Below are 20834 nucleotides of genomic sequence, written 5' to 3'. Positions count from 1 at the left end.
TGAGACTACTATTAGAGAATATAGAGGCATGTTAGAGAACATTAGAGGCCTGCCTGAGGTTGATCAAACTGTATAATTTCAGAAGATTGTGGGGCAAGATGGAAGGATAAATAACTAGATAGAACACACAGGCCTTGGCAGGGTTTAGTTTGAATCCCAGCTGAGTGATGACCCACGAGTCAGTTGTCTGTAGTCCATGGATGTCTGTACTGCTGAATGAGTGTCTCCTCAGAATCAGAAAATGGCTAAGCTTGGAAAAGAGCTCTGGAGAATGTATTCTCCAATCCCTCTGCTCACCAGGGTCACCTCAAGCAAATTGCGCAGCCAGAACACTTTTGAATATGGCCAAAGTTGGAGACTCAACAACTCCTTTGGATGAAGGTGAGGCTTAGCTGCCTGCACATCCCTGGATCCTCTTTCTTTCCCGTGTTGAGCAGAGGAGTGACATTTCTTTTCCACTAGTCCTCATGCACCTTTCACAGTCACCATGATGATTCAAAGATTATCAAGAGTGGTCTCAAAATGGCGTGAGGCAGTGACCTGATGGATGCATTCCATCAGGGGCCATGGAATGATGTAGTTTGCCTAAATATTCAGTCACCTGATCTGGCATGAGGAAGATCTTCCTAGCTGCAGACTTTCCCCTAGGTCTGCAGGACCTGGTGTTCCTAAAGGCAAGACTTGCTAGGAAAGACTGATGTGAAGAAGGTGGCCTGTGGCACCTGGACCCCCGCACCCCCCAGCAGCTGACCCACATTTTCCCTCTTCCTTGAGCCACTTCTGTTCTTAGAGAAACCCTTCTTGCTTTTGACATCCTGTGCCAGATGTGATTCCAGATAGGCTCTGGCTTTCCTAGCCACATGTCTACGTGTTTGGACAACGTCTCTATGTTCCTCTCAGGCTACCTATCCATGCTTCTACCCTCCATGTACCTCCTTTTTGTGTCTTGAGTTTAGCTAGCAGCTCCTTGTTGAAACATGCAGTCCTGTTGGCATTTTTTGCCTGAATTCATGCTTGTTGGGATGGATTGCTCTTGCACCTGGGAGAGGCAATCCTTGCACATGAACTAGCTTTTTTGAGTCACTCTTCCCTCCAGGGCGTTACCCATGGGACTTCTCCAGGCATAAGCACAAAGGGGTCACATTGGCTCTCCTGAAGTAACTTCATGGAATGGAATATGGATTGAATGTCACATGCCAGAGATGCTCATGGTCTGCCAAGAATCGCACTTGGCTGTGCTCTGCATAAATGGGGATTGCCATGTATTCTTGCTCAAGTCTGCGCTTCCTTCACATTCCTTCCTTACCTAGTCTGTTGATTGAGATAGATTTAGTCTTGCAGGCACATGTCTGCTGCCAGGAAAAAATTTGTCCTGCAGTGTAGAAGGGTTGCAACTGACAACCCACAAAATACAGAATCTGGTAGTTGTATTTAACTGGTATTTGGACTTCTTTGCAGCTTTAACTAGGTTGATATGGGCACGAATTTTCCATACAAGTCTTACTTAGAGGTCTGGTCTCACAGCATTTTTTTAATCTCGGTAAACAGAAGAATAGAATAGAATAGAAATAGAAATAGAATAGAATAGAATAGAATAGAATAGTTGGAAATGAACTTACAGTGATCATCTAGTCCAACTGCCCAGATTGGACTGAATCAGGCCCTGTGATTTCAGCTGCCATTAGACAGGGACCTAACATGTCTATGTCTATAAAAACCCCATGTAAAAAAAATGAATAAAACTGAAAAATCCTTATAAAGCTGGACACATTTTTGTATACAAAACAAAGGTTTGAAAGCAAAGTTATGTTACAAACATTTTTAGTAGTTGGCATGCAAACAAGGGAAAATACTCACCTAGCACTTCTGTGGCAGCGGAGGTATGGTACTTTGAATGTCTGTAGACATAAAATCTTGAACTTTTTATTTCCTAATGTATTAACACTGGGAGAATAACCTGATAATACACCTCTGACAGGAAGTATGTATTTACTCCACCAACAATCATTGTCACATTGCACATCACTTTAGTATTAGTATTCATACCATGTTGGTATGGAATTTTTCAAAGGAGAAGTCTTGATATCTTTTTTACATGAAGTGATGGAAGAGCTCCCTGGCCAGTGGTTCATAATTTTTTAGGTCCTTAAAAGAGAGACAAACATGTATCAAAATCTACACTCTTATCTCAGAGAGGCAGGTTGAAGACAACCTGCCTTGCAGTGATTCATAGCTGGTTTTATTTCTGAGAGTTTTTAATGGCTTTTGCCCTAAGCACTGTATGCTTATTAGGCACAAATCACCTATTTGTGCCTAATTTGCTATTTTTTAATACAACAGGCTGCATTTTCCTGGTTGCCCCCACCACCACCATCTGATTACCCTGACTGATGGACATACCTGGATAATAGGAGCATTCTAGAATGCTGTGGCACATGGTCAAGAGATACGCTTGAGTGATGTTTTGATTTTTTCTTTATTTGATTAATTCTTCTAGGTAGGGGAAAAATTGGGGATTGGGAAGGAATGAGAAGCAAGGGACGAATAACTGTTGCAGGTGGGAAGGAGAGGAATTGAGGGAAGATTTAACTCTGATAATTCTGTAAAATCTTCATCCAAAAGCTGAAAGAAGTGGGCTGTTCCCTGGCAATGTAGCTGTGTATTTAGGTTTGCATCTTTCCCTCTGTGTTTGCTTTATGTCTCAGGGAAGGGAGTTAAACTCTTTGGAACCTTAAATGTAGCAGAATCTGTCTTGATCAAATCTTAACTGACAGTTACCTGCTGACATTTTGATAGTATTATTCATTTGCGTCTTAAACGCTACATATGGTCTTGGTTAATTGTTGCTCTCTTCCATTCTTGTCACAACATTCTCAATGGCAGGTGAAGTAGTTGTGTAATATTGTTTGAAGAACAAGCAATGGTAAAAAATGAAAGGAGTAAGGAGGAGAGAAAGCATTTTATTGCTTAGACTCTTACATTTTTATTTCATTTACATTTTTAAATTAGTTCCCACTTGCCTGTCTTGTTTGAAGCCCTTCTGAAATATGTTTTTCAGAATAATTTTATCTTGTTATTAAAAACAATCCTTTTATCTTTTTCGTAATTTATGAGGGAAGAAAATGCTATTCTGCAGGTTTTGATCATTTGCCAAATGTCTGTGCTTCATTCCTCACATCAAGGAAGTTTATGGCTATTTTGTAAAACCGGTGGTGTTTGGTGGCAGCTTTTCATTGGCATGCTTTTTCTGGAAAATTCAAATGTTGCTGAAAATGTTGCATCCATTAGGAAAGTGAGGATTCCCTAGCTGCTTACCTGTAGGTTTCTTGGCAACGTGACATTTTGTTTGCAGAGAGAAAGCAAAACTTGAGAAGAGCTTTGTGGAAAGACAGCTGGCAGGCTGAAAGATCCTCTTAAAATTATCCTGAAATTTTTGCTTGGAAATCTCTTCCTAAGATGAAACTCCTACTCTCTTAGCTTTTGCATGAACCCACAGAGTGTGCATGTGTGTGCACATGGGCTCATGAATGGTTTTGGTAGAAGTGGATTTCCATTCTCCAGAAAGCTTCACATGCGAGGCCTCCATTACTCTGGTAGCCCATCCTTGATTTTTTCCCCCCAGGAAAAGAATTCCAACCTGGGGGAGAAGCAGAAGAGAAGTAATGTGTTCTGCTTTTATTCTGACCACTGTCCCATTCTTTGTCCAAGCGTGATCTTAAAACAAGGTGGTGGCATGGAGCACCTTCTCATCTTGCATGTAAAAATTGCACATTTGAAGATCAGAATTATATTCCAGCTACAATACAGATGATTTCTTAACTCCTGTGCATAATCAGTTGGATGTGGATTTTTTCATTTTCTTTCTGTCTGAATTGTCAATGACTGTATCTCCCAGCAGAGTAGTATTGTGCCTGGATTTCTTCTGGTTATTTTACAAAGCATTTCATAATGCAAATTAAGGAAAATTAAAGGAAGAGCTGACCTAACTTATTTACTTATCATAATGAATATTCAATTATAGTTCATTTTTAAGCTTATCCCTTTCTGTCTTTTATTCCAGTCCCCTCTGCCGTGCCTATGATGCATCAGGTGAGTCGTACTACCAATAGCATCACGCTGTCGTGGCCTCAGCCGGACCAGCCCAATGGGATCATCCTGGATTACCAGCTACGCTACTTTGACAAGGTGAGCAGAAAGTGATACTGAGCACTTCTGTCTGGGAGATGGAAAAAAATGCTTCAATTATGAGGAAGAAGCAAAGTAGCAATACCAAAAGTTTGTGATATACTTGTCACCTGGTATCAGTCCATCTGCATTTCCCAACTTGGAAACATCTAGGGACAATGTAAATTTAAAAAAAAAGAGAAGACACTTGTTTAAACTTAAAAGCTGTGGCTAACAATAAGTTTAGCATCAACTGACACAGGTAACAGTGGAAGGAGCTGAAGTTTCTAAATACGTTTGCTGGAATTGGATTCACTGCAAGTCTGTCATTTGTTTCTGAGGGGAAGTCTCGTGTCCCCATTTATGCCTGGATAGACATCTCTAAGAAATTCCATGAGGAGGAATGCACTCTTTCATTTGCTAAGTGGCGAATACCTCTTTGTGTGCTGGAATTACAGGGTGGCAAATACAAATTTGTCCTCCATTCACGTCTTGTGACTCCTAATCCATCTGACTTGAGGGGAAGAGATGTGTGGGGCTGTTCATACAAACTCCCATTCCGTATTACTGGTCTTTCACATAAATATTTTCGCAGGATTTTGCAGGGCTACTGTTAGTGGTAAAAAATACTGCTATTTGTGATAACGTCTAGCGGCTTCCTGAACACAGCATTACATGTGTTCTTGCTCTGAATTCTCCTAGGAGAGTATATGAATTTGGAGTTTGTAGAAAGCAAACCACAGGACAAAGTTTTGTCTCTCACTTTTGTTTAGATTAAGAGTCTTTAGCAGAGCTTTGTGGGAAGCCCAGGCTTGGGGGAATGAGAAGCAGCAGTGAGGAATGAGTAGTGTGCAAGGAAGTAAGGTCTGGAATAGCAGCTGTTGTTGGGAGGCTCTGTAAGAGGCTCAAAGAATACTGGGTTGACATGGAAACTGTCATGCCTTGATGAGGGGAGCAAGCAGTGTAGGCAGAAGTTTCACATTCCTTTTTGGTCATTGAAATTCACAGGCAGAAGATGAGGATAATTCACTGACCTTAACTAGTGAGACCAACATGGCCACCATATCAAGCCTGAGCCCAGGCAAGATCTATGCCTTCCAAGTGCGTGCTAGGACAGCAGTCGGCTACGGCCCTTACAGTGGGAAGATGTATTTCCAGACTTCAACAGGAGGTGAGTGCTACCATTTTGTCCCGAGGTCTGCACATGATCACCTTACACTTGCATGTGTCCCTGAGTGTGTTGGCTTATCCTCTGGAGGACTGCTACCAGACACTCCTACTCAACTTGTATTTCTGTTTATAATAATTTGCATATGCAGATTTGTTCACTCAGAGAAGCTTCATGCTGTCTGAGGGTATTGTTTACACTACTGCCATGCTCCCCAGCCCTGCTCCTTGTTGCCTCGGTGCCTCTCACCAGCAGGCACAGAGTGTGCCAGTAAAAATCTCTTTAGGGGGACAGGGCACTACATACACCACTGTAGTTTGGCCCCCCCAGCTGTCAGGGGACATCCTACAGCTGAAAGCTCTGTGAATGTCTTAAAGATAGGTGGGACATGGGACACAAAGGTAGATGGGACACAGGCATATGTGCAGAAGCTTGCCTTCCAGCAGGATCACCATCATTTTGGTACGGATCAAAGGTACTCAAGTATGCCACTGACAAGCTACATTAATAGGGGACCAGTGGATTACAGCCCAGGTGTAGAGCTAGCCTGTGCTTAAAGTGGATTGGCAGCTGTCAGTAGACCAGGGGAAGAAAAAGATGATTCAGAGGGAGCACTGTCTTTTCAGATGTAGGAAGGAAGGCACTGGAGAAGCACCGTGACTGGGGAGCAAAGGGCTGTTAGGGACAGAATTACGGGTGAGATTTAGTGAGCAGAAGGGAGCTCTTCACAGCTCCTGTCCTCTGCATCCATGTGTGTGTGTATGTGTGTCTTCCTTGCCAGGGGAGCGCTCGGAGATGGTGCAGGACCGACTGCCACTGATCGTGGGCTCAGCACTCGGGGGTCTGGCCTTCTTGGTAATTGCTGCCATTGCCATCCTTGCCATCATCTTCAAGAGGTGAATTCCTTGAGCTGCTCATGTGCACTTCAGACAGTGGAACTTCCTTACCCCTGCAACATAACCCCGTCCCAAGGGAAACAGCCTGATCTGCATTTATCCAGATGTCCTTGAGATGCCTTTCTCTAATTAAGGAAAGATCCTGCCCCATTACTCCTATCTGAGGAGCCTCTCCTTTGGTAAACCACTCATGTACTTAGCTGATATTTGGCTAGTTAGCAATATGAACACAAGGAAAGCATTTCAGAGCTGATACTCAAAAGGTATTCAAATGTATCACTGTAAAGAAGGGACTGTAAATTGCATTTTAGGCAAGCAAGTGGAGAGTGAAACAATGTAGTGGAGAAGGACTGGTGGAATAAGTATGCATATCCAGTTATTTAGAAGGTGATAAGTACCCTTTCACCAAGAACCAAGAGACAAGGGTGCTCATTTGCTGAAGAATAAAATCTATACAACCCCAATGGTTCTATGGAATGCTAGCTCATAAAATAGAGGTTAAAGAAAGCAAATACCACTTTCCATTTTGGAAAGAATAAAGGGCATATAAGAGGTTGTAGAGATAATCTGTTACAGCAAAAAAAAAAAAAAAAAGGACAGAAATTTTAAAGAGAAAAAAGTAAGGGTTGCTTTTTTTGTAGAGGTACAAAAGTAAACAATGGGGGTTTTGTTATTTGAAGAAAAGAAACAGTCATTACCCACTCCTTGAATTTACTGAGGTTTGAACTAAATCCCCTAGATTGTCAGTAATGGATTTCTGTATCTTTGCTCTACCGTGCCTCTGCACAAGAGGGACTTTTTAGCTTTTTCTACTGATCTAAAAAAATGTATAAACTACTTAACTTTAGAAAGCGACGTCTAGTTTTAATGTTTTCTTTTTTGTTCTCTTCCCTTTTCCACATTTGTTTTCTCCTCTCATGTATATTCTCTTTCAATATTTTTCTTTCTGCAAAGAAAAGAATTATCAAATATTGTTATTTTTGAAATGTTGCCTCCTTTTGTAGCTTTGAACTGTTAAAAATACAATTTCTTGTTACAGCTGGAAATGTGATATTCTGTGCACAACTCAATAAAGCATATATTTTTCTAAAAAAAATGAACCAAACTCAGAATAAGTTAATATTACCAAAACTGTGTTGGGGAAAGACATTAATGGCATCTGTAAATATACATATGAGGAAATATCATAAAAAATATGTTCATTTATATTTAAAGAGTTATGTACAGTTAATAGGCAGCTTTTCAGAAAACATGGAGATACCAACTTTCTATTTTAAATTTGTCCTTGATAAGAAAAGTAAGTTTGAAGATGCAGAAAATGAGGAACACCAGATGAAATGAGTAGTTCTTTAAAAGGTTGAACATATGTAGAGTCAAATGCTGTGACTTTAACTTGTTTTTATGAATTGTTGGTACACATTTTTCAAGAAATATGCAATGTGAAACATCTATTTTAGCTAACTGTTTTGTTGGTTTTTTATACAGAAAACAATTAGTTTGTTAAATAACCTATAAAAAACCATTAATGTAGACCTGGCATTCAGGTTCAACAACAGAGTTGGAGCTCTTACGTAGAGACCCCCAGTAAAGCAAATTTCTTCGCACAAGAGAAAAAATTTTGAAGGTAGAACTGCCTGTGGTTTTGAAAGCAGAATTTAAAGAGATGTCTGACAAGTAAGAAGAATACAGTTAGCTGTTAGAATGTCGGAAATACTTATGTTCATAAAAGTAACATAATGTTTTGTGATACTTTGTCTTCAAATGCTAATTGAATCAGCAGCTAAAAGGTCTTATACTGAAACAGCAAAACATATGAGTTGACACAAATCCATGCAGACAGCAGGGATACTGCAGGATACTGTAGGGTCTGATTTACAATCTGGTCTAATTAATAGGATGATTGGAAACTATTGGAAACTGATGAAATGCACATTATTTGGAAAAAGAATGAACACTTTGGAACAAAGGAAGTATCTTGAAAATGGAAAATATATTTACAGCAAAAAAAAAAATAGGATGAAACTCCTAAAATAATTAGATTATGCAAGAAATAAATACTTGAATTATACACATTTAGAAGGAGAATGAAATCTGAGAAATGCCTGTGCTGAGAAGGACCTATACTTACTGGAAATGAGATGCATATATGCAATAAACTTTACAATATAAAGACCATACCTGTTTTGATCTGCACATGCAAAAATCCCATCACGGGACAGATTTCTGTCTATCTGGGTCTGTGTGGCTTGGTTCGGGTACCGTACTTATGAAAAGAATGGCCAAAGTAAATGCTGTTAAACAAAGCCAGGAGGAAAAATAATTGGGGGAAATCTATACATGTTAATCATTAGAGTAAATGGCTTTTAGAATGTTTTTGAAGAATTCAAAAGGCATCACAGAAGATGGCTTAGATTATAATTGAAAAGAATAATTTGTTGCAATTTAATGAAATTAAAATGCAAATTTAGCCTGAATAGCAAGAAAACTTCTAAGGCAGTGATGTTAAACTGTAATTTTTTTTCAGGATAGTGTTGAAAGCCCTATCATTTTTCATTTCTAAAGTGGGGGTGAAAACAGTGGTGTAAAAACTACCACGTAGAAAACAAGCATGCACTGGTTACCAGGAGATGGGCAGGATCTTAACACCCATCTTCCACCCCTAATTTCAAGGATTCTCTGAGCCTTGCACTGAGAAGCCTACCCCAGCATCTGATGAGAGACTCTTGTGTGTGTTTTGACTTTCCTTTCCTTTGTGTCCTGCAGTAAAAGGCGAGAGACTCCATACACAGATCGCCTGCAGCAGTATATCGGTGCACGAGGTAAGTGTGCTTGAGCAACAGATGGCAAGGGCCTGTCTCTTTTCAGGACTCATTAGCAGTTGTGTGTCTCAGGGTTTGATTCTGGTGATGTTTTGGGCTGTTTCCCCCACTGCAGGACTCGGAGTGAAGTATTACATTGATCCTTCAACTTACGAAGATCCCAATGAAGCCATTCGAGAATTTGCCAAGGAGATTGATGTGTCCCTCATCAAGATTGAGGAGGTCATTGGATCAGGTAGTGTGAGAATCTGCAGATTTTGAAGTGCCTTCTTATTCCCCTTGAGACCTGGCACACTACTGGCCTGAAATGGACCCATGAATCCATGGTACATCAAGTGTCCCAGGATACCTAAACCTCCATTATTACCAAAATTCATCTTAGCCTACTGACCCTTAGCTGCTGGCTCTAAACCAAGTTTAAAACACCCTTTGAAGTCTCAGAACTCCTCATTTGAACCATGAAGATGTAGTCTCCAACCTTCACCAAGAACTTTGCCTTAATCTAAACATTCCCAGTAGCCCTATTTCCAAGCAGCGCCCGAAGTCATTCACAGTAGAATGCTTTAGTGCATCTGACTAAAATCCATTGCTGTGTTTCCTTACTTGAGGTGTGTTTCTTCCCTCCCTGACAGGAGAGTTTGGAGAGGTGTGCTTTGGACGCCTGAAACACCCAGGGAAGCGTGAATACACAGTAGCTATTAAGACCTTGAAGTCAGGTTACACAGAAGAACAGCGGCGGGAGTTCCTGAGTGAGGCCAGCATCATGGGGCAATTTGAGCATCCCAATGTCATCCATCTGGAGGGGGTGGTCACCAAGAGTCGACCAGTCATGATTGTCACAGAGTTCATGGAGAATGGATCACTGGATTCCTTCCTCAGGGTACCAGAGTCTCCCAGAACCATTAACCTCTTCATCTTGCTGTGTGCCAGTCTCAGATCTGATAATTTCTCCTGTCTTTCCTCTTCACTCCTGTCTCCCTAAATCCTCAGTTGCCCTCTTCAGGTGCAATAGAAATGATAGCAGATTTCCACAGTAAGTGGTTTTGGGCCAGCATGGTGAAAATACTCCAAAGGCTCAATGATCATATAAAATTTCTGCAGTATTTTAGACTTCTCCAGCTCAAATAATTAATGTAAACAGTACCAAATTGCTTATCTCTGTACACACCCTTTCAGTTGCTTGTGTACATGTTCCAAATTTTTCTTTTCTAATAATGTTTTTCAGACTTTATTTCACAGAATATTTTCATGTTTCAACATTGTAATGAAGTAATGAAACTTGCAGTTATTTTTGGATTTCAAGTTTTCTAGTAACGAACCACAAATATGGACAATCTATGTAGTATAGCTGCTTCACTTCTCTTTTTTTACTGATTCATGTGCTAATTCAGCCGCAAATGCTTTGGCAGGTACAAACTGAAGAGCACGTGAACCCATTGAGTAGAACTGCATAGAACCCATTTTAAAGATCTTAGTAAAAGCAGATTTGTCTGCTCACATTCGTTTAGCCATCTTAGTAGTTAGCGAGGTTAGGTGTAGGATGCTAAAGGGAGATGTGGCCGCAAGAGGAGGTTTGCCTTCAGGAAAAGGTCACCAATGTCTGATTTCATTTGAGGTTCATTGCTTTAAGCCCACCCTCCTTTGTTATTTGTTGTCCCTGAACCTTCAGATTGTGGCCGAAGTTAAGATGTATGTTCTCTAACTTCATAAATCCACCTTGTTCCTTTGCTCTTTGTTAGTCTCCCCTGTTGGCTTCATGTTCTGTGGTCATGAGAGCCTGTGTTTGCCTCCTCCCTTGCAGCAGAAGGAAGGGCAGTTCAGTGTGCTGCAGCTGGTGGGAATGCTGCGGGGGATTGCAGCCGGCATGCGCTACCTCGCAGACATGAACTATGTGCATCGGGACCTGGCAGCACGGAACATCCTGGTCAACAGCAACCTGGTGTGCAAGGTGTCAGACTTCGGGTTGTCCCGCTTCCTGGAGGATGATGCTTCTAATCCCACCTACACTGGGGGTCTGGTGAGTCACTGCTGTGGTGGGAGTTACTCACAGTAGTGCTGACAGATAGAATTTTTTCCTGTGTTCCTCCTTGGTTTGGTGTACCCTCTTCAGTCCATCTTGAGACCACAGAGAAGAGTGGATAGAGCCTTCTATCTTGTGGGCTATTTGTTCCAAAGCAGTAAAACGTAAAAATAACTGAGGATCTGAGCCACTCTGCCGTGTGAAGTCTCAAAGTGATATTCTTTGTGGCATGATGGTGAGTAGGTCAAATCTCACAGCCTGATGTAGCTGTTACCGTCCCCCTTTCATTAGCTTTTCATAGGAAGCATAAAGGACTGAAGGAGAGATTACAATCCTGTACTACCACTCTTTAAAGAAAGAGTTGAGTTTTTTCCTACAGAAAGGATAAATGGACTAAGTGTATTTATGGGCTTACAACCAACCATCAAAGGAGCTTATTGCCTGTGAATTGTGACAGCTGTCACACATACTACAAAAGGGGTGGGAGTATAGCAGGTGGATTGAAAAAGAAGGAGATGAAGATTCCAGTCACTGAAAAGTGGAACAATTTTTAGATCTGTGCATTTTGAAGAACCAGCACCTGAATGATATTTCATCTTGTAAGTCATACCTGCAGTTAGAGAGGTCAAGGTGGAAAGAGAAAGGAGTTAATGCAAGCTACTAAGTCTCTGACCTTACTGCTGCAGTTTGGCATTATTTAAATGGCTTTAGATTTCTAAATGATTGTGGTTCAGGAGGATTTAGCTATATGCCACTTTCAAATGCTGCAAAGTAAAGCTGTGAAAGTATAAAATCATGGGATTTGTAGCAACAAGGTAGCTTGATTCTCTCTTTCCGTTTATACTTGTCAGTAAAACAAGCTGAAAACCTTGAACATAGTATGAATTGAAACCAGGCAGAATCAATGGGACTGTCATGCTCAGGGTTGTGTTGGGCTACTAACATCTGATTGTTTCAGTGATGTTGTTTTCACAATTAGTGCTTATCTCACTACGTTCTGGTTGCTTTCTGTCTGCTTCCCAGGGCTGCAAAATCCCCATCCGCTGGACCGCCCCTGAAGCCATCCAGTACCGCAAGTTCACCTCCTCCAGTGATGTCTGGAGCTATGGCATTGTCATGTGGGAGGTGATGTCCTACGGTGAGAGGCCTTACTGGGACATGTCCAATCAGGATGTAAGTTTTAGAAGTGGTGAGGATGTACGTCTGCCTCTCTGTCCTGTATCAATTCAAGCAGAAGAAAGCCATACACACAAGAGTGTTTGAAGCTCTTTTGTCTTTTATTTTCCCAGTTGTGATAAAGCTTTTTTCTTTTTTTTCCTGCAGGTAATTAATGCCATTGACCAGGACTATCGCCTTCCACCACCCCCAGACTGCCCAACTGTTTTGCACCTGCTGATGCTTGACTGCTGGCAGAAGGAAAGGGTCCAGAGACCCAAATTTGAGCAAATAGTCAGTGCCCTGGATAAAATGATTCGCAAGCCATCAGCCCTCAAAGCCACTGGCACTGGGACCAGCAGGTGAGATGGGCATTTAATGCAAAATAATAGAACTTGTCTCTCAGTAGGCATCATGAAAAGGAAAAGGAAAAGAAAGCCATAAATCAGGCTATATAGTTTTGTTTCTAACCCTCTCATTTGAGACTGGGAACAAACAGGAAGGGAAAAAAAAAGAGGAAGCAGGTTGGAAGAACTGTGTATCCTGATTCAGTTAATGTGGAGTTGTGAGTGCTGAATGTGACAGGAGATAAATCTTGGTGAGTTGCACTGGGGATGAATGACTGAGGGATCATAGGGACTGAAGGGAGGGACACATCTGGGTGCAGCTGCACGAGATATTCTGTGATCACACCATATTGTGTGACCACAAGAGATGATGAAGAAAAAGAAGACCTTAGCTTATGGAGGGAAGGAAGTCTCTAGATAAGAATAATTAGAACTGCAGCTTACATCCCATATTTTCCCAACTGCATTTTGCAGTCTGATGGAACAAGAGGCAGGAGGTCAGCAAAGAAGAAGTCTCTGGAGGGATAAATGGTGCCAAGGTTAGTTGGCTGCTGGGCTGATGACGAAATTACATCCTGCTGGCCTGGAGGGTTTTTCCCTGTGGTTATAAATCTTGTCTCAGTGGAATGTACTCCACAGCTGGGGGAGGGGAAAAGTATCTAGTGATGCCCAGTTTACTAAAAGCAGCACATAAAGAGTATTATAGCTTTGGGATAGATTCAGATGATGAGGAGAAGAAAAAATGCCGTGTGTCAACAGTCATTTCTTTGGCCTTTTACTGCAATTCTTTTTTCTGATGGGTGTTGGAGCTGAAACAACGTGCTCATTGTCTCATAGGTTACTATGTGACCCAAAGAGAACATCTAGGAGAGGGAGACCTAGTCACAAAGGTAAAAAGGTATATAAGGTCTCATGTCTCTCTCAGAAACCTCCTCACTGCAGCTCTTTGCCCAGCTAATAGGTCTAGACCAGGAAAGTGTGAAAAGATCTTGGGCAACAAGCAGAGAATGTGCCTGAGAGAGTATGGGCAATGTGTAGGGAGAATCAATTTCTTGGGTTGGTTGATTGTTTTCAGGCAGAAAAAGGGAAACGGGTAGCCTGGAAACAGCACATCAAGGTGGGACTTCAGGAGTCAGGGCATGAAGAACAAACTGTCATTGTTCTTCATTCTGTCCTCTTCAGAGGCTGCATTCTCTGCCTCTCATAACTCTTAATTTACTAGTGTGGTCAGCTGAAGTTGGTAACTTGGGTTTTAGAACCTGCCTCTTTTGCAGACCATCTCAGCCTCTCCTGAGCAACTGTCCTCCAGATTTCCCTTCCCTCAGCAATGCCCATGAGTGGTTGGATGCTATCAAGATGGGCCGCTACAAGGAGAATTTTGACCAGGCCGGTCTGGCTACATTCGATGTCATATCACGCATGACTGTCGAGTAAGTAGCAGGGCACAGAGCAACAGATACCAGACACTGAGTTTTCCATGCAGAAAGTGAAAGCAGTCTGAGAAATTGGCTGCATGGAAAACACATACACATGAAAAACGAGAGGGAAGCCAAAGCAAAGTAGCTACTGTTCCTTGCATATTACTAGGGCCTCTGGACGCCATCCATGCTATTATACACTTGTAATCTGTTTTTATAAGCATTAATTCTGATCCAGTGTGCATCAGAAAACATATTGTCAGTGTTGCAGAGAGCCTGTTACATCAGAATGTTCATGACAGCTAGCACGGATAATAACAGCCACTTTTAAGTAGATGTGTAGAAGCAGCCACACAGTATACTGGATTGAAGTGTTATGTAGAAGAAAGAATCCAGAAAAAGGAACATTCTTGGAATCACAGAGTGGTTTGGGTTAGAGGAGACCTTTAAAGATCTTCTAGTCCAACACCCCTGCCATGAGCAGGGACACCTTTCACTAGATGATGTTGCTCAGAGCGCTGTCCAACCTGACTTTGAATGTTTACAGGGTTGGGACATCCACAACTTCTCCTGGCAGCCTGTTCCTGTGTCCCACTACCCTTCTTTATCTCCAGTCTAAACCTACCCTCTTTCTGATTAAAGCCACCACCCCTTGTCCTGTCACTACAGGGCCTGGTAAAAAATCATTCTCCATCTTTCTTGTAAGCCCCCTTTACATATTGAATTGTCAGTTCAATTACATATTGAAGATCATTCTGGAGCCTTCTCCTCTTCTGGCTGAACAACTCCAACTCTCTTTTTTCTGTAGGAGATCAGCCCTCTGATCCTTTTCGTGGCCCAATTCCACTGCTTCTTTTTGTACCTACCAAGTTCTGCCAACACCCCCTCCACCCACGCACATTTGTCAAGCAAAAGCAGAAGCCTTAGCTGTTTCTCAGACACAGACAGGCACACACACACATCCATACACGTTGATTTGCATCTACAGCAAAATGGACTGAGTCTGTTGAGAACAAGCAGCTCATTTTAACAACTTCCATGTCCTGTCTTCTTTTGCAGAGATATCCAGCGTATTGGAATCACCCTCGTTGGTCACCAGAAGAAGATTCTAAATAGCATCCAGCTCATGCGAGTCCATTTGAATCAACTTGAACCAGTTGAAGTGTGATGTTTACATCATCCTCATTCCACTAGTCTCAAACTCTGGAAAGGTTCTGGGGGAATTCAGAGGGATTTTCAATGTAAGAAAAAGATGTCAGTATGCTACTTGAAGACTTAATGCACCCAGAGAGTGCACACTACATGTCCTGTTCCATGAACAAAAGCAAGGCCTTGCCGTGATTTGAAAGCAGAGCTAAATGACTGGTGACAATTACATGTGGCTGACGTCATACATTGGGAATGGGTTTGGGGTGGGAAGGTTGTAATAACACGGGGCAGAGATGGAATAATGGCTTGGACAGATCACAAGCACCTGTTGCCTATTGTCTGCCAACAAAAGGTACCTGACAACTTTACAAAGTCATCAGCAGGCTTTATTTATGGCTGAGAGCCCAGCAAAGCTGAAAAGACATAATAAAGGCAACAAAAAATCAGCCTTTTTTTCAGAAGAGTGCCATTGTGGTGTGAGAGGTTATTCCTCAGATGGAGATGAGCATCAGGCTATCACTTGGTATGCCAGCTCAGTTTGGAACTGAAGTTCCAGTAGTGCACAGTATGTGATAAGCAAAACCAGGTGTCACCTGGTAAAGGGTTCGAAATTCAGTGCTATTTCGTGTGCAGTTCTTGGGTCTGCTCCATGATGGGAATTACTAATCTTTTGTGCTGGTGTGAGGAACAGTCATCTATTTATGGGGCTGCAACAGAATGGATAAATAACGATTCCTAGAATCCATCCTGCAGGATCTGAAAGTGAAGAGGGAAACAAATAGATTCTGGCTCTCATAAGCCCATTCTTGTGAGGAAAGGCATAGCATGTGTTACTCCAAAATCCTGAGTACTCAGAATGTGGGTTCATTCTCTTCTGAACCCCTTACAATGAAAAGCAGAATGACAAAAATCTGAAGCCCTCTGCTGTTGAAAAATACTTCCTCTTTTTCTCACCCTAGCCACTGAGCACAGTTGTTTGAATATTGTTTTTGAAGAAAATGCAGACCTGCAGTAGTCAACTTCAAACAGACAGTTGGAATGAGGGAGGTGAAATTCACTCACAAGTTTTTGCCAAGAGTAATCAGGGAGTGGTACCAGTCCCACAAGCCACTTCAGTCCTTAAAAAAGGGTTAACAATGTTCTTGGGATTAACTGTGTTGTTCAGTACAGGCACATGAGAGTGACCAGAATGGCAGAGCTTATGTATCCCTTCAGTACATGGAAAAATCTGCTTCGAGAAGGAGCAGAGCTTTGGGACTGCATCTCTCTATCTATCCCTATGAAGTTGAGCTTGAAAGGAAAACTCATAAACTATACACTTGTCTACCTCATCAACACATAGGAAGGGAAATGGAAATGGCCCTGGTAAACAAGACCCCAATTATGATACTGTGTGTCCAGAGAGGAAATAACCCCAACTGTTCTGATCTGTGCTCATCTGTTGGCTCACTGTGAACTAGACATGAACCTAGTGTGTTTTTCCAGCTGTCAAGGTTGGAACATCACAGCTTCCTCCAATACTACTCCTGTTTGGATTTAAAGATTCCCCCAGTTAGCCCAGCAACTGAAGACCAAGAAGCCACGTTTAATAGTGATTGAAGCATCCAATAATAGGATAGGAGGTGCTCCAGAGTCGTTGCACTGGGATAGCCAATGCACTTCAGACTCTTTGTTACAGCATTAGAATAACGTTATTTTTAATTTTTTTTTTAGCTGAAGAGGGAGAACAGCATTGCATTTTTCAAGATACAAAAAAGTCAATACAAAAACAATAAAAGGAAACATGAATAAAACATTCATGACAGTACAAAGAGAGTGTGAAGATTTAAAAAAACCCCAAATCACATCAGACTAGAGTCCAACCCTAGAAAATTTCAGTCTGTGCTTTTTAAGGGGTTTCTGGAAACTTGGAATACTCACACATCCAGTCACATGTATGCTGACTGACTGTCAGCTCCACCCACGGCATCCGAGACAGAACAAGTGTTGTCCTCTTCAGGAAGCATATTGAGCACAAGATGTTGAGGGGAATCTGTGGTCTCTAGCACCTTCCATATATATTCACCAGAGGACAGCAGTGCATGTATGCATCTTCATATATGAGTGTATTCTAGAAGTTCTCTGTGCCATGTGGGGAAACAAGGCAGCCTTTCTTTTCCATGCCTTGAGTGGTCAGGATTACTGGAGAGATAAGCAATCTAGACCAAATTCTATGGCCTCTTTCAGCCTAGTAGAAACTTACATGCAGAAAATACATTGTCTCTCTCTCTTCATGGAATAGGAGATGAAATGGGAGCCTTGCCTGAATTCTGTTCTATTGACAGTGAGACTTAGAACTGCACAAGGGAAAGGCTAGGCATCACATTTGAAGGCAAATGGGTAACTCTTTTCTGTAAGAAGTGTCTCCGTTCCCTTTATTCCCAGTGTGTTCCCAAGTTTCAGGTGCTTATTTTCTTACACAGCTTGTGATGCAAAGGTTCTCAAGTTGCAATCCAGCTTGTGTTATTTGGCATCATGTCACTCCTTAACTCTGCAAGCATGGCAGAAGGGCAGTCATGGCAAAAGCATTAGAAATACCCTGGTCTTACTGTTCTCAGTCATCTGAAACCAGAAATTCTACGTTCTGTTTCCACAGTTGTCTGGGATGTCCTGCAGTATATGAGCACCCTCAACAGGTAGGGATGAGAATGAGGAGGGAAAGGAGTGGGCTCCCCTAGGCACCTGATACCCGCCCTTCACCAGAAGAGTGAGAAACAATGCTAAAAAAGTCTTGCAGAGCTGCATTCTTTGCCTGAGAAGCAATGGGAGACTAACAAGTTAATGCCCACCTTTTCTCCATATGATTTCTATAACATGCAGTGTGCAAGGGTGATGAATAAATTAAATGCTCAGGGATCAATGCACAGACCTTCTTGAGGGCATTAGGCTTTTGTGTGAAAGCTCAGAAGAGTTACACCTATAGCTAGAAAAAATATATTTCAAAGATGAATGTCTCTTGTGCTTGAACACCAACTTTTCACAGTCTGGAAACAGGAAGAAACTTCACCTTAAGGCAAGCTGTTTTGTAATTATTCTTGATGAGGTTCCTTGAACCTGTCTTTTTGCTGGACAGCCTCCCAGACAGATAATTGGATCTGCACCAGGATGTCAGTTAATGTTCTGTGCTGCCAGAGAGCACATCGGGCGAGCAAGTTCCCACCTATGCTGCTTTGGCAGCCAAGTGGAATTCTCAGCCAGGAGCTACATGCCTGTGCACTCCTGCCTCACTAAGCCATGGCACGTTTCTGCCAGAAGCAGCCCCTGCTCGCCAGTGTTCAAAGACAAGCGTGTAAGCTAAGATTCTTTCTTCCATGCCTGAAATGATTTTAAGGAAAGGCTGAACGAGAGTGTGACTTACACAGTGATTCCTGGGCTTTGCACCCAGGTAGCTTCAATTCATGTGTGGGTGAAATGGCTGAAGTCCCTGGTTTCTTGTTTGGTTGGTTGGTTGGTTTTTTTTAAATTGAAGTGTATGGTCTTAGCTCATGCTTCAACAGCATTGTATTAGGGCTAATTGAGGGAGCACAAGCTGCTTAGTGGAGAGAAATGCTGAAAGTCTGTCTGTTTAGCACAAATATATTCAGCACCTAGGGCTATCTAGAAAGAAAGAAGCTGCTGTAGCTAGTCCCAGACAATTCATATGTTATGAAGCTGAATGAAACCTGTGGGTGTGGTGGGAAATTATGAACATCACCAAGGAACTTAACCTTTACTAAACAAAAAAGAGCAGAGCTGTCCCTACCACTGGATCTTCCTTGGTATGATTCCAGCCAACAAGTCTGCCTGAGGGCTACTCCAAATGAAGACAACCAGCTTGAATCCATCCTGCCTTTGGCACTTTTTCTCACCAGTCAGCTACACAGTTGTTATACACAGAGATGCAGCTAGGTAGTAGCTTTAGGTTCAGGACAAAACTGATAATTTCTCTTTCCTGAAACCAAGTAGTGCTAGAGGGGCAGTGCAATCAGCTGATCACATGTTGTGTGCTAGCATCTATTCCTGAGTACCACGTATTCTGAGGATTGCAGATCGCACATAAATTTGAATCTTTGGGTATCATTGAGAGACAGCATGGAAGAGCAAACTTCATTGCTCTACCTAATCTGTCACTTTTCAAATCTATATGGAAAAAATGGCACCTTTCTTAGAATTTACATTTTGTTGTGGCATCCAAGGTCATAGTGCTCTTTGTATAAAGCTGTTCCGCTTCAGTATTGCTGAAAAGGCTGCGCTGAGCTAATGAAAAGTCATTGTCTAGACCTTGTGGAGCTGTAACTGGGGCCTGTTCAAAGAGGATCGCTCCCCCTGGTGTGCTGAAATACAGAACTGAGGTGTGCTCATGTGCTGAAGTACAGAACTGCCCTCAAAAAGTATTGGAGCGTAGCTATTTCATTTCCCTTTCCCGGGTGATGAGAAAACTCTCTTCCTGAAATATTCTCAGTTGAAACATGCAGATTCATGAAAACATACTGGGATTTCCTTCTGGTTTCTTCCATGACCTCTGTTCCTGGAACGAACAGAGCAATGTGCTCTTTTACTCAAGTGCTGCAAGAGCAAGTCACAAGTATGAGTGCAATGGGTTAGCATCTATGCCTCAAATAGTTAATAGTTTGGCGTGTTATTTATGTCTCTTATACAAGACCAAGTGTGCTTTGCTGACAGTGATAAAGCTGTTTGCTTCTGAAAACTAATTCCTTAAATTCAGGCCATGCTAAGTAAGGTTGGATTTTTTCCAGTTCACAGAGACATGGAAACTATGCAGGCTGCTGGCTAAAACTAGAATTTGAGTTGAATCTATCCAACTCTCTCTCATTGCATTTTGGCAACTTTTAGCCAAACCTACTACTGCCCATGCATTTGGACAGCTGGAACAGATTGATCATTTATAAACAATTCTGTTGCTGAGAACAGGCTCTTGCCCTCTTTGAACCATACTAACTCTGCAAGTGAACAGGAGATTAAAAATAAGAAAATCAGATTTATTCAGAGAAGTCAGGACAGATACGAATGACAAGGCATTATCTGAAATAAGCTATTTAAAAATAGATCTATTCATGTTGCTCTGTTAAAAAAAGACAGTAATTATAATGTGCCTTCCTGTCTCTACTATTCGGGTAGAAGAGGGAACATTGATCTTTACCCTCCAGGACAGTACACTTCACCTCTTGACCCATTGTTGAGTTTAACTTATATTTGACTGAAGAATTTTTGCTAGAAAGGCATCTAATCCTGATTAATTCAGGAATAATGAATCTACAGGATACCTTGGACTGTTTTTCCCATGGCTGTGATAATTTTTAATTGCTGTTTACCAGGCACTTTTTGTACACTACCCAATTTGGATAAAGAGCTGGTTTTAATCTGATATTTCTGCATTTTCCACCATCATTGAGTCCCATATTCACTTCTTTATACTCTAAAAAAATGAAATATTTAAGTGTCTCCCTGTCACACATCTTGTTTGGTCCTGTCATCATTGTTACGGTTCTCTTCTTCATCACGTTTTTGGCCTTCCTTTCTAAGATGAGAATATGAAGAACAGACAAAACCTGTCTCACTAATACTCTACATGGACAGAAAACCAGCCTCTCACACTGACTGTTCGCTGCTTATTCACCCACAGATCACAGTAAGCCTTTCACAATTGAGTTCTTTGACT

At 41.8% G+C, this 20834-nt stretch overlaps 1 protein-coding gene across 2 annotated transcripts in view; it reads left to right on the top strand.

Annotated features, from left to right (window-relative positions):
- The window catches only part of LOC125321408 (ephrin type-B receptor 5), a 66861-nt gene extending 51279 nt beyond the window's left edge, over window positions 1-15582 (top strand). For both annotated transcript variants that reach the window (XM_048294205.1, XM_048294204.1), the window contains exons 7-17: window positions 4061-4185; window positions 5173-5335; window positions 6114-6228; window positions 8992-9047; window positions 9163-9282; window positions 9680-9927; window positions 10849-11064; window positions 12091-12240; window positions 12391-12584; window positions 13844-13999; window positions 15047-15582. In XM_048294205.1, the coding sequence (XP_048150162.1) occupies window positions 4061-4185; window positions 5173-5335; window positions 6114-6228; window positions 8992-9047; window positions 9163-9282; window positions 9680-9927; window positions 10849-11064; window positions 12091-12240; window positions 12391-12584; window positions 13844-13999; window positions 15047-15155 (1652 nt within the window). In that variant the 3' untranslated portion in view covers window positions 15156-15582. The remainder of the gene's footprint in view (window positions 1-4060; window positions 4186-5172; window positions 5336-6113; window positions 6229-8991; window positions 9048-9162; window positions 9283-9679; window positions 9928-10848; window positions 11065-12090; window positions 12241-12390; window positions 12585-13843; window positions 14000-15046) is intronic.
- Window positions 15583-20834: the final 5252 nt, after the last annotated feature.

Source organism: Corvus hawaiiensis, chromosome 2 (genome assembly GCF_020740725.1).
Source record: "Corvus hawaiiensis isolate bCorHaw1 chromosome 2, bCorHaw1.pri.cur, whole genome shotgun sequence".
NCBI classification, from domain to species: domain Eukaryota; kingdom Metazoa; phylum Chordata; class Aves; order Passeriformes; family Corvidae; genus Corvus; species Corvus hawaiiensis.
The sequence above is the reverse complement of the archived record's forward strand: the minus strand, read 5'-3'. Positions and strand labels throughout refer to the sequence as shown.